Source organism: Limulus polyphemus, unplaced genomic scaffold, assembly GCF_000517525.1.
Source record: "Limulus polyphemus unplaced genomic scaffold, Limulus_polyphemus-2.1.2 Scaffold6029, whole genome shotgun sequence".
In the NCBI taxonomy this organism is placed as follows: Eukaryota; Metazoa; Arthropoda; class Merostomata; order Xiphosura; family Limulidae; genus Limulus; species Limulus polyphemus.
The window spans coordinates 22,292-35,516 of NW_013671639.1; the positions used below are offsets into that span (position 1 = coordinate 22,292).

General features: G+C 35.2%; 1 protein-coding gene across 1 annotated transcript in view; it reads left to right on the top strand.

Moving 5' to 3' along the window:
- The first annotated feature begins 62 nt into the window (after positions 1 to 62).
- Positions 63 to 13,225, top strand: part of LOC106473268 (kynureninase-like) — a 29,673-nt gene continuing 16,510 nt past the window's right edge. The window contains exons 1-3 of the mRNA XM_022401735.1: positions 63 to 378; positions 6,878 to 7,050; positions 9,479 to 9,602. Of these exons, the coding sequence (XP_022257443.1) occupies positions 6,897 to 7,050; positions 9,479 to 9,602 (278 nt within the window). The 5' untranslated portion in view covers positions 63 to 378; positions 6,878 to 6,896. The remainder of the gene's footprint in view (positions 379 to 6,877; positions 7,051 to 9,478; positions 9,603 to 13,225) is intronic.

Sequence of the window (13,225 nt, forward strand, 5' to 3'; positions counted from 1 at the left end):
GTCCAATACAGTTTTTGTATAATACAGGTTTTTTATTTATCCATCTTGGATTTTAAATGTGGTTTGTGTAAAAATAGCGATTTAGAAAACATTATCTGCAGTATTGAATGATTTTTGTCACTAATTTTAGGCCTGTTAACTTGCACAGATTCGCCAGTTTTCGTTCAAAGCCATGACCTCAGAGGTTAAAAGTTGTTTTGAATGTAGGGCATTAATATATATTTCTATTAGCACAACACACATATGCTGTGGACCAAAGTCCGCGAAAACAAAAAGTCCAAATTGAAGTTCGTTTAGTTGGAGTACTATAGGAGAGCAGATTATACTAGTGTAGTACTTGAACTCGAGCAACCAGCTGGTGTCGTCGCAGGAAACACGGTAAGGCTTACTAAAATACTTTTTTGTCCGGTTATAAAATCAGTAGAAATTCTAGATACAACCGATAAACTACTCTGTAATCCACAGACTTAAGTTGTTTGTACTTCAGTCTTCTATTTCACAGTTTCTCTCTAAATATCCTCGATTTATCTATACTATTTTACATAGTATGTTATAGTTTAATCTTCAAGTTAACTTTGTAGAATTTTTGTTAAGTGTACACGACGATGTTCAAAATTATTGTAATAAAAACAAAACGAACTCATGAAATTTGGGGTCACTGGGAAAGACAGAGAAAAATAAACACATTTTACAGGTGTTAATACGTATTAAAATAGACTTTCAGAATAAATAGGTACAATCAGTTGTCTCCGTAACATACGAGTACAAATAGAAAACGCTGTCGTACATTTGATATGAACCAGTACTCAACGCGTTGTAAACTAAGTTATAAATACGTACATAACGACCATCGAATTCGAGTTAGTTACTTTTTTATTACTAATTATTTTATGGACAACACATTAGCCCCTCTACAAAGAAGGGGCTTAAGGTGACCCAATGGTTAGCATGTTGACTGAACTGTAGTTCTGAGGATTCGCGTTTCGCGTCCCGTCACTGCCAAAAATAAAAACAAGCTCCGTACTTTGGGGGCCATGGGTGCGTGATAAAAGTGACGGTAAAATCCTACTATTCTATTAGAGTTTTCCAAGAGTTGGCGGCGGATGATGTGGACTAGCTGCCTTCACTCTATTCTATCACTTCAAAATTAAAGAAGGTTAACGCAGGTAGCCCTTGTGTAGAACTGCGCGGAACTCTATCCTGACCTAGGATGAAATCCCAGTCATTACCTGGATAAAGCAGCAGGTTAACAGCCAAAACGTAAAATATATTAACTAGTTATTAATTAGTATATTATGTTGAAAATAATAATTAATTAATAATTAGTCCTAGACGTAAGTCATCATATTGATCACTAACCATGACAACAATATTTTAACACTTGCTGAAACTTTAATAAAAAACACCAGAACACAGGGATTCAAAACTACCAAGTTATCTGCATGGCTTGCCTATAGAAATTACAATTATTTTATATGTGTTTGTTTGATGTTACCTAATATTATAATCCAAAATTTGTACAACTGATAATGTAAATGCTAGAGCATTCTTGAAGGAACAGGATATTTCTAGAAAACAGGTGGCGTGATACTAGTCACGTGACCTCGCTGACGCAACACTATGTATAATATTAGAATATGTTTATAAATATTTCGTAAGCTCCTTTATCAAGCAACATTGGCATGTCTTTAAAACGTAAATAATAGTTTAACTACTACACATTGCAGACTCGTTCACAGGGGAGGTTCTAATTTGTGAGATCAAAAGTAAACACATATTGTTCAAAGCACAATCAGTATGCAAAGCATGCTAAAGGTGCGGGGTTCTGGGGGCATACTCCCCCACAAAATTTTGGAGAAACAAATTGGTGCTATGAGATTAAATCTAGAAGCAATTGTGCATGAAATACAGCTTAAACAATTGTGTGGCTGTTCACGTAAAATCCATAAACATCCAATGAAAAATCAACAAATCATCATTCTGATGTAACACTACATGGGGAGATAGACTTAAATTAACATAAATATGTATGTTTTATTATAGTAAAGAACGGTGCTATATACATGTAGAGTTGTTATTAATTGTATTAGTAATTTAAACAACTCTGTATATTAGCTATTTCGGTCATTGGCTATCACATATGTACATGTATGCACTACTGAAATAAATATCTGGTATTGCATGGAATGTTCTAGACTTCTGTCGGGGTATAAATACGCGTCGAAAGATTATTATTTGGGTCTAGATTGCATGATTGTGAGTTTAGCGATAAAGAGCGTATAGTGGCAACTTTTAAAGTGAAATTGTCACAGACTGTATTGTAATAACAGAGCAAAGAATAATAATTCGTCTTGTGAATTGTGTTCTAAAGTAATTGAAACAGCCTGTGTGGTCTTTGACGAAAACAAAGACAATTAATTAAACTTCTGGATATAACTGTGATAACCAACAGTGTAATGAACATTTGATTTGTTTTAAGAAGCCTTTAGATGCGAGTATTTCAAGCCACAAAATATTAATGCTTCATTAGAAGAATGTAGAAAACGTTAAGTACCCTAAGCAGCTGTACTATAACTATATAAGCATAATTTTTTTGCATTACAAAAATAGGGGGTTCGGGTCACACACACACCCCCCCACCCCCCGTTAGCAAAATCATGCACGTTGGCAAAGTTTAAACTTAGTTTGCTCCAGGGTCTTCTGATTGGAACGTCAAAGTGGATAACCACTTCTTTTAAAATCACATTTTAACCATTAGTTTGCTCTTATCGTTCGTTTTATGCAAATTTATTGTTGCATCTTGATTTTGATCTAATTAGTGACTGGTTAATGAGGTCAGAGATAATTAAGTTCACGGTATATTTCGATAAATATGATTACCAGCACAGTGTATACTTCTTCCATTATATTTATGGACTAAACAATTCAGTAACAACTCACCAGAAAACTTCGATTTAGGCCTACTTTTGCGTTGTATTTTTGTGGGTATACTCCAAGCTTATCTCCGTTACTAAAAACTTAGTAACAACTCACCAGAAAACTTCGATTTAGGCCTAATTTTGCGTTGTATTTTTGTGGGTATACTCCAAGCTTATCTCCGTTACTAAAAACTTAGTAACAACTCACTAGAAAACTTCTGTCTAGACCTAACTCTGCGTTGTATTTTTGCGGAAATAGTCTAAGCTTATCTAACAAATCAATACATTCGTCACCTTAGGCACTCACCTGAACATTTAAAGGAATGGATGCAAATCTCTGTTTATCTCCATGACCAGATTACGTTTTAAGTCCAGATAACAAATCAATACATTCGTCACCTTAGGCACTCACCTGAACATTTAAAGGAATGGATGCAAATCTCTGTTTATCTCCATGACCAGATTACGTTTTAAGTCCAGATAACAAATCAATACATTCGTCACCTAAGGCACTCACCTGAACATTTAAAGGAATGGATGCAAATCTCTGTTTATCTCCATGACCAGATTACGTTTTAAGTCCAGATAACAAATCAATACATTCGTCACCTGTCACTGACTTGAACATTTAAAGGAATGGATGCAAATCTCTGTTTATCTCCATGACCACATTACGTTTTAAGTCCAGATAACAAATCAATACATTCGTCACCTTAGGCACTCACCTGAACATTTAAAGGAATGGATGCAAATCTCTGTTTATCTCCATGACCAGATTACGTTTTAAGTCCAGATAACAAATCAATACATTCGTCACCTTAGGCACTCACCTGAACATCAGAACAGAAGAAGATTTGATCCCTCAAAATATCAAATTTTCAAAAGTGGAGTGCATTAACTGAAGCCATACAAATACACGAACAGCAGAACATATCCATTATGTAATGCTATAAATGACAACGTTTTTTTACATGTTACAGCAGCTGTAACAGGTGGCCACAAACACAACAGTCGTGGCTGTCTTATAACAATATGGAACCCATATGTTGTAACTGCAATTAACACAGGTTCATATGAAATATAAACCTATATGTCTCCTTGTGAGGTTGTACAGAGGAAGTTTGTCATTATGCCCATTCCTACCTTGTTTCCTAACTATTTGTTGCACCCATTCCCACACTTTCAGTTTTTTAAACATTTTTTCTAGTTGTTCATACACTTTTTTCATACAAGGTGACATGATGTTATGCATCATTCATTCATTTGTGTTGATATCATAAGTGTTGGAGTGCACCATGATATTGTGCTAGTATTAAATGTTTCATGAATACAAACTTGATTTAATTTACAATACATACTATTTATTCCTTACAAAAAAGCGTAGCTTGTCTTCTAGCTTAGATAGTGAAGCTTCTCTCAAGGCTCACCCTACGTAGTCATACCCTATACTACTTACAGTTTCCATATCTTGTCTGTAGATAGAGAAGGCCACACTCAATATATAGAGTGAATGAGCGGATATATGTATTTTAAAATGGCGTCCTTGTTCCAGTTACTACCTGATGTACGTCAAATAGCTCGTATTTTTTGGTGATATTTAGTATAGAAAAACGTGGTCCCTGTGCTATTGTTCTATTTGGTGTGCTTATAACTATGGTTATTCTGTTTGTTACACAGCTAGAAGCGTTCAATAATGTCAGTCAGAGAGATTGAGAAATTTGTGGTTTTGTGAATTTTTTGTATCTGCTCTGCTGACTTTCTCCATTGATTCTAAGACTTGTAATTTTGTATGTGGTTTGTTTATCACTTAAAGGTGTCTCTTAAATAATTTTGAAGATTTATTATTTAGTTGTTAAATGTGTATCTGAGTAAACAGTTTGTGTTGCATATATTGTGTATCCACCCAATTCGTACTATAAGTACTACTGTACTTATGATTATTAATACATGTTAGTCAACATTTTGATTATGTTTACCAAGAAACGTAGTAATCAAACCTATTCAATTCACCAAACAAGCTTTTCATTTTTTTAAACATACAGCTGTCAAAATTAACTCTTTGGTACCAAACGTCGCCTGCACACCATTCTGAGTCAGCTAGACAACCCTAAGTGGCCTTTGGTCCGGCATGGCCAGGTGATTAGGGCGCTCGACCCGCACTCTGAGGGTCGCGGGTTTGAATTCCCGTCCCATCAAACATGCTCTCCCTTTCAGCCGTGGGGACGTTATAATGTGACGGTCAATCCCACTATTCGTTGGTAAAAGAGTAGCCCAAGAGTTGGCGGTGGGTGGTGATGACTAGCTGTCTTCCCTCTAGTCTTACACTGCTAAATTATGGACGGCTAGCGCAGATAGCTCTCATGTAGTGGTGATGACTAGCTGCCTTCCCTCTAGTCTTACACTGCTAAATTAGGGACGGCTAGCGCAGATAGCCCTCGTGTAGCTTTGCGCGAAATTCAAAAAACAAACAAACAAACAAACAAGTTTACGGACTTACAACGGTAAAATCCAAGTTCGAATCCCCGCGGAGGACACAGCAGCTAGCCCAATGTGGCTTGCTCTAAAAAAATCAAATAAACAAACAACGTAATAACTCCAGTTATTCCACCATCAAGTATAATATGTGAATTACGTTGTTTTTCTTATCAGTTTGACCTAAAGGTCCATAGATATTGTTTTTACTGTTTAGGCAAATCCTCCAAATTTCAAGTACTTTTTGAAATTAGTATGTTTTAAGAAAAATCGCTAATGAATTTAAGCGGAAAAATTATGATGCTATTAGTATAAACATTTATTTCCTAAGCACCTGCAACTTGGCATGAAAATAAGTTTCATTTTTTTGTAAATGAATAATGCAAGGATAGTATTTTATGTAATAATAATTATTTATTATGTTGAAGAAAAGAATAATGGTTAATCTTTTATGAGACACGTTTAAGAAAAGAAAACCAGGTTTTGTAAGTAGTCCCTGCAATTAAGAGTATATTCTCTCAACCTGTGTTTTCCCAACACCAAATATTCAATCTTTATTCAAATTTCACAAGACTTATCTATATTTTTAAGACTAAAAATTTGTTCAATATTTTAATAAGATGTTACGTTTCTGCTCGTTTGTTAATTTCAGGTATAAATTCTTTCCGAGGAACTTCAGCGATACAAGTCCTTTCTTAAGTAAAACTAGTTTATTCTTTGTCGATACAACTTTGTAATACACAGAATTTCCACAGTCACTCTAAACTTAACAACCTTTATAACACACGCTATAAATCACAGCGATTCACACACTTTACTTACGGTGCCTACTGTTCGCTTAACTCAATTATTTATCTCTTCAATCTAATTATCTATATCGCTGGCTTTCTTTGCCAAGCTTATATACTAAAAAAAAAAAAGAGGGCGTCTAGCAAACACTCGGACATTCGGGGGTTCCCCGATAATTCTAGAAACTCCAGAGCGCATGCTTCCAGCGTCACGCGACTTCCGCTGTCGTAACAATATTATTTTGGATAAGTACTTTTGATGTAAGGATACAACGAGTACATTTGATCTACAGTTTTAGCAGTAACTTCCTTATGCGTGTATAAATATCACGGGTGTCTGAAAGATAGATTTGAACGGCATGTACTGAAATTCAAAACGGTTATTTTGAACAATACGAGCAGTGAAAAACGAACTATTTATTTTAGTCAAGTGGGTGAGAGGAAGCAATTTCGTGGGATGTTATCTCCTGATTTCAGATTCTGAAAGACCTGTGCCTTTCCCTTGCAAGGAAAATTTCGAATAATTCCGATGCACATTTACGAAAAGTTCTGAGTATCAAATGAAACTTCTCTTAGGAATCAAAATTAGGGACGAGATAGCCCTCTAGTAGCTTTGCGCGAAATTAAATTATTATAGTACGTATCTTCCATATGAAAAGATCATACTGGTCTTATTGTGAACGTTTTATTTTCTTTTAGTTAATCTTGTATAGCAACGATGAGTTCCCCGTCCAACGTACTGCTTAAGAAAGCCAAAGAGTGGTGCTGTGATCCGGACAGTCTTGCATTCGCCGAGAAGTTGGATCAACATGACAAACTGGCAAACTTTCGTGACAAGTTTATTATTCCGAAAAAAGTGGACCTTCCTTACAGTAAAACTTACTATTTTGAATCAAAAATACAATTAGTTTTTTGATAATTAAAATTATATTTTATTATTACTTTAATTGGTTTATTCTTTAGCTTTTATATATTAATTATTTAATAATATTGTGGTATGTTTAAGGTATTTTCTAATTATGGAAGTTAATTTATGCTTAAATTATTCTATTATATCGTGTTATTTATGCCAATCTATCATTCAATATATTCGAAACGGCGTGTGTGTGTAATTCATAGAAAACGGGGGGGGGGGGCATATGCGCTCGAATGCAAATACATAATCATTGCAACTTTGTTAGCCTGAAATTGATCTTATTACTTTTCGTTTAAGAGAATATAATCCAAAATTCCACACATAAAGAATGAGTATTTGTAATATGTGGTTCTTGTATGTCTATTTGAATTACCTGCGCTATACGTCCTTAATTTTGGAAGTACGAGGAAAGCAAGCTGGTCTACAATCATGACCACTAACTCCTGAAATACTGTTTCCCAGTTAATGGTGGGATTGGCTGACACATTATAATGCTCTCACGACTGAAAGGTCAATTGTGCTCGGTGACTGGTTTTATTAAGTCAACAGAGAAGACTCATATTAATACTTGCCTACCCAAAGAGTTTGGAACAAAGGGTTTACACTTGACGTCCTAATTTTTCTGGCCGCCATCTTGGATAACAAGCACTAACTCCCAGCCACACGTCGACTGAGATTAACATTAATAAAATAACTGTATAAATGTGTGTGTACTGATAGAGCAGCAATTACGTGATGCATACGTTTCGTATCGCAATAAATTCTTTGAATAGAAGTGACAGAGGTAAAGAAAAGTCATTTTTCCACTTGCCTAAAGTGACCGAGACTCAAAGAGAAAATTAAATAGTTGTTGAAAGATCGACGAGACGGATGTCTACACATCGCTAGAGCTGATATTAAGAATATTTACGCCTACATTAGAGCCTGTTTTATACAATCTATAAGAACCGGAGGTTATGTTTCCACCCCTGTGTTTGTAAGCAAGATTTCTTGAACTGCTGAATGTATTTGGACGAAAGATGGTATACATTTGGACTGTGACCGAACTTAAAAGTGATTAGTTTTTGGAATCTCAAGGTCACGAAAATCCAAAAAATACCTATCTGTTAAAATTGGAACAGCTTTCTCGCACTATTTTTGCTCTATAACTCAGTCAAAAATGATCAGATTTTGATAAAACTTGGTTGACATGTGTAGAATATTATTATTCCTCATTGCCCTGCCAAAAATGGTCCGTGTCCGTTGATAACGGCGGACATACGGACACATTTTCGTATTTTTTAAGGGCCTAATATGATCAATGCTGCGTAGCGGAGGTATGCTCTGTACTGAGTGGTACTCTATTTGCTGATAAATATTTAAAAATCGGTTTAAATATAAACAATTCTCAGTTGTTGTTTTTTTTTTTAATCATTTATAATCATAATAATCTGAAGCAATGATTTTACATGGGAATAATATTTGCGTCTTTAAAAATGATGCTTTAATGTAGAAAGCTAGCGAAGTATTATAAACTAATAGGCCTAAAATGTGTGATGAAAATCACGTTATTGTAGACGTTTTTTTCTGTTCCCGACATTCTTCTTTTATTTGTCCAATTTAGGTTAAATTAGAGGCATGTGAAAAAAAAAAGCATTTCAGATTTATTTATTACACATTTTAAGCATATAGATATTTATATCTGTTTAAACTTGTGGTTTCAAAACACAGACCATAGTTTGATAACATTATCATCGTACTTAGCGAGAACAAGTTCACTTCAAAGAATCCAACTAACCCAGCATTCCAGGTGACAGTAGGCTTACCGTGAAGGGGCTTGCTGTGTATGGCAGATATATTACAGTTTCTGCGGTTCCTGAATTTGGTAATAAAATACATCATGATTCCATTTGATTTTATCAATTAAAGATAATTTGGACAAATATCTCTCTCTCCTTTGATTCGCCATCTAACGTGTCAGAATACGATTGTTTGCCGACGTTCTCAAACATTAGTTGTAATTTCGCCATATTGGGAGATCACTTGTCGACAAGATGGCGCTGTATCATAGTTACGCTTATGACTTCATTGTGAGTAAGTAAGCCTAAACCAGTATCATATAGGTGTTAAAGTAAGTCATATCTGTGATGAAAAAAATCATTATAATGATTCAAGCTAAAGGTACCCTATCAGAAAATTACCCATTTATTACTATTCTGCGTTTTCTACCTCAAAGTTTATTTTCATTTAACTTTATCGAGAAATTCATTTACCCTCCCAACGATTTAATTGTAAATATGATGTACTAAACTATAAGTTCATTTTTGAAATGTTTAAAAGCATTTTTAAAGAATAAAACCACGGCGATTGTTTTATATGTTGCCCATAATCTTCTACTTTTACAGTAGATCAAAGTCTCATCACAAATCTTGAAGAAGAAAGTATTTATTTGTGTGGCCACTCGCTAGGCCTACAACCAAAGAAGGCCAGTTCGTACGTGCAGCAAGTGTTAGAAAACTGGGGTAAAAGGTAAAAATCGTAATCGAGTGATAAAATAGTAATGATATTCATATTCTGTATTAGAATTTTAATGTTTAATGAGTATTTGGAATAAATTATAGGGCATGCTGTGTAATATATAAGCGAAATATCTTGAGTGTATACGTGAGCATGGGTGAATGTCATTAGTTCTTGGAAATGACACCAGGAGCACCACTGTAGCAACCAAGGTCAGCGAGTCAGAGCCTAATCCGTAGCTATTTCATTATGCTTGGTTACCACACTCCCAAGATTACTACTGGTTATGATTCTTTCTGATATTTTAACAAACTCCTGGCCCCTGCCATGGCAACATAAGTTCGATTTATATCCAGTATCAATGTCGGGATCGATGCAGTAATCAAACATTGAACAGTTATCATAATTACACGAGAATGCTACCTCCTTGATTCTTTATAGATGTAAATATGATGTTTCGTCTGTATGTCACGCGGTTCGAACGAGAACTAACTTTAATATTACCTTCTATCTGGATTGTTGCATATTGTTACGTCTCTGGTCGTGTTATGACGTGTTACTAGCGTCACGTGACCCCCGCTGTCGTAAAAATATATTAATCTAAAAAATCAAACAAACATACAAACATTTCTAATGATTAAAAAAAGTCAATTAAAAATCATTAAAAAGTGAAAATGAACTATTTATTAAGGTATTGAATAATATTCGTGTTATTTATTGAATTAAACAGACAAACATATATATAGGGGTAAAAATGTTTTGATGAACTAGCCCCAGGCTGTTAGACAAGCGATGTTCCATTCGAACCTAAAGTTTCACTAGCCCACCTATTTGTTTTTCATCATAATGACTCCGTTATTACATATACATTGTATAAATCACTTGGCGGAGTTGAGGGTCAGGTTGAAAGTGTTGGGTTCATGTTTCCTAGATGATAGATATACAGTAATCACACGTGACTTGGTTTTAAACCAACAAACGTTTTTAAATTACCAAGGACATGCTTAGCACTTTTCAGATTTTTTTTTCTCAATTTCATGTATGTGATATTTGTTTTGACATCAGAGGGGTAAGGCTTCTGTCCCTGAACTGAAAGTTGTAATTACCAATTAACATTCTGATTCCGTCTACATGTTTAAAAAATCCCCCGAGACAATCCAAACGAAAAATAAAATTTAGAACTGGCTGCATGTGGAGATATTTAATTGTTTGTTTTTGTCGATTTTCTTGTAAAGCTATTATGGGGCTATCTGCGCCAGTCGCCTTCTTCTTCTTTATCGGGATTCGGACCATGTTTTGGACCAGGGAGGGTCAGGTTTAGCGTAGATCTCTTCCTCGCTCTCTGGAGTTGTTGTTTTGTTTCATTGTTACTAAATCCTAGCTAATAATCCTTGTTACATTACTCACAGTATGTTAAATATTGTCCACATTTTCAATTAGCATACCCTTTTCGTGTCACGTCCATATTTTCAAACACGCCACCCAGTAACGCGTTAATGCCCTAAGTTTTTTTTTTTTTAAATTCAAATATCATAACTTGAATATAACGGGTGACGTGCTGTGCATCAGAGTTTCTTTTACGTGCTTGTTAAAACTATTTTATAAGGTCTTTGATAGAGAGTGTTTTCTTTATTATAAATAAAACTATATATACGGTCAAAAATGACCCGTTGTTACTCGACCATCAGGAAATGTTGTGATTTAAACTATGGACAAAACTGTTCCAAGAAGTAAAACTTCTTGAAGACAAAAGTTAAAGTCACCGAAAAAGTTAAAGAAGTAATATTATTAATTTAGTTCCTAAACTTCATTTTTTCCCCCTATCGCTTGTTGAGGTTGTTGATTAATATATAGTGTTGTTTGAATAAACTTGAATAATAAATAATTCCAACTAAACATGTTGTTGATAGATATTTTTTTTTTTCCTAACGAGGGCTAGACGGGTTCTAATTGTTGACGTGCCGCAATGTGAATGTAAATATCCAAAGTTCGTGTCCCGTTGCCATTACAAAAAAAAAAAAAAAAAAAAAACACGCTCTGCATTTTGGAGCTGTAGATGCGTTCCCAATATTTGATTAGAGTAGCTCAAAATTTGGCGGCGGGTTCTGTTAAATAGCTGCCTTCCCTCTATCTAGTCTATGAATTCAAAATCAGGGTCTTCTTGTGCAGTTAGTCCTTACGTAGTTTGGGGTAAATATCCGAAACAAACACTTCGGTATAAAAGAGCGTAATCGTGTGTAGATTTAAAATAAATCCCCAAGACTGGTTTATACGAAGTTCACACCAGTGCTTGGACTGGATTACGTTTTTAAGTAAAGGGTTTTATGGACTCCAAACCCATGTAAACTTGCTAACATTATGTTGGATTTCGAGCAAGGGCTTTGGTCGTCGTGACCCCCCCCCCCTCCTTCCCCATTATCTCTACAAGGATGAAAAACTAGTTCGTCATAGTTCATAAGAAAGGCGATATGTGCATCTGGAGGACACCTCGAGGACTCAAAGAAAAATGTTGGCTCAGCGTAGATAGCTCGTGACCCTCACTGGGCTAGGAGGAGAGTATCTAGTTAGCACCACCCACCGCCACTTCTCCTATCTAATCGAATAGGGGTATTTGACTGCCACTCTTATAACGCACCAACGGACCAAAGTGTTTTCAACGATGATTTGTTTTGCATTCTTTAGGTTTAGGTTCACAGTAGACTTAACCCACTCCGTCCACCGCGGGGACTCGAACCCCAGATTTTAGGCTTGTAAGTCTATAAACTTATCCATGATCCACTAGGAAACAGTTACTGTTTTACTGGGGAAAAAATCTTAATATAAATGATACAAATAATAAAATATTCAACTAGTAATTATGTTATTTGAAATTGTGTTTGGTTAAAAGAAAGACGAAATGTGTGTGAAAATTGCTTTTTTTTTAACTGAAAAGAAGAGGCGAAACTGTTTGGAAATCGCGTATAACACTGTTATTAATTAGATATGTTAATATGAAGTTTATAGTAAGTGTCTAAATTATTGTCTTCTGCACAAGGAATAATCACAGCTCGTAAGAAACGTCAGTGATTTTTAAACAAGTTCTTTTTCTAATTTCTAATAGGTTCTGTGTGATATTTAGGTTTATATTCTGTGTCATGTAAATATGACGTAAGGCATGGCACGTGGCTGTGAGCGTTTCACACTTTGGGGGTCTTGGGTGCGTTGTAAGAGTGACGGTCAAATCCCACTATACTGCAATATAATAGTTGGTAGTAGGTACCGTTTACTTGCTACCTTCTCTCTAGTCTACCAGTTTAAAAATTAGGGATGGCTAATTTAGCTTCTCTCTAGTCTATCAGTTTAAAAATTAGGGATGGCTAATTTAGCTTCTCTCTAGTCTATCAGTTTAAAAATTAGGGATGGCTTAGTTACCTTCTCTCTAGTCTATCAGTTTAAAAATTAGGGATGGCTTAGTTACCTTTCCTCTAGTATATCAGTTTAAAAATTAGGGATGGCTTAGTTACCTTCTCTCTAGTCTATCAGTTTAAAAATTAGGGATGGCTTAGTTACCTTCTCTCTAGTCTATCAGTTTAAAAATTAGGGATGGCTTAGTTACCTTCTCTCTAGTCTATCAGTTTAAAAATTAGGGATGGCTT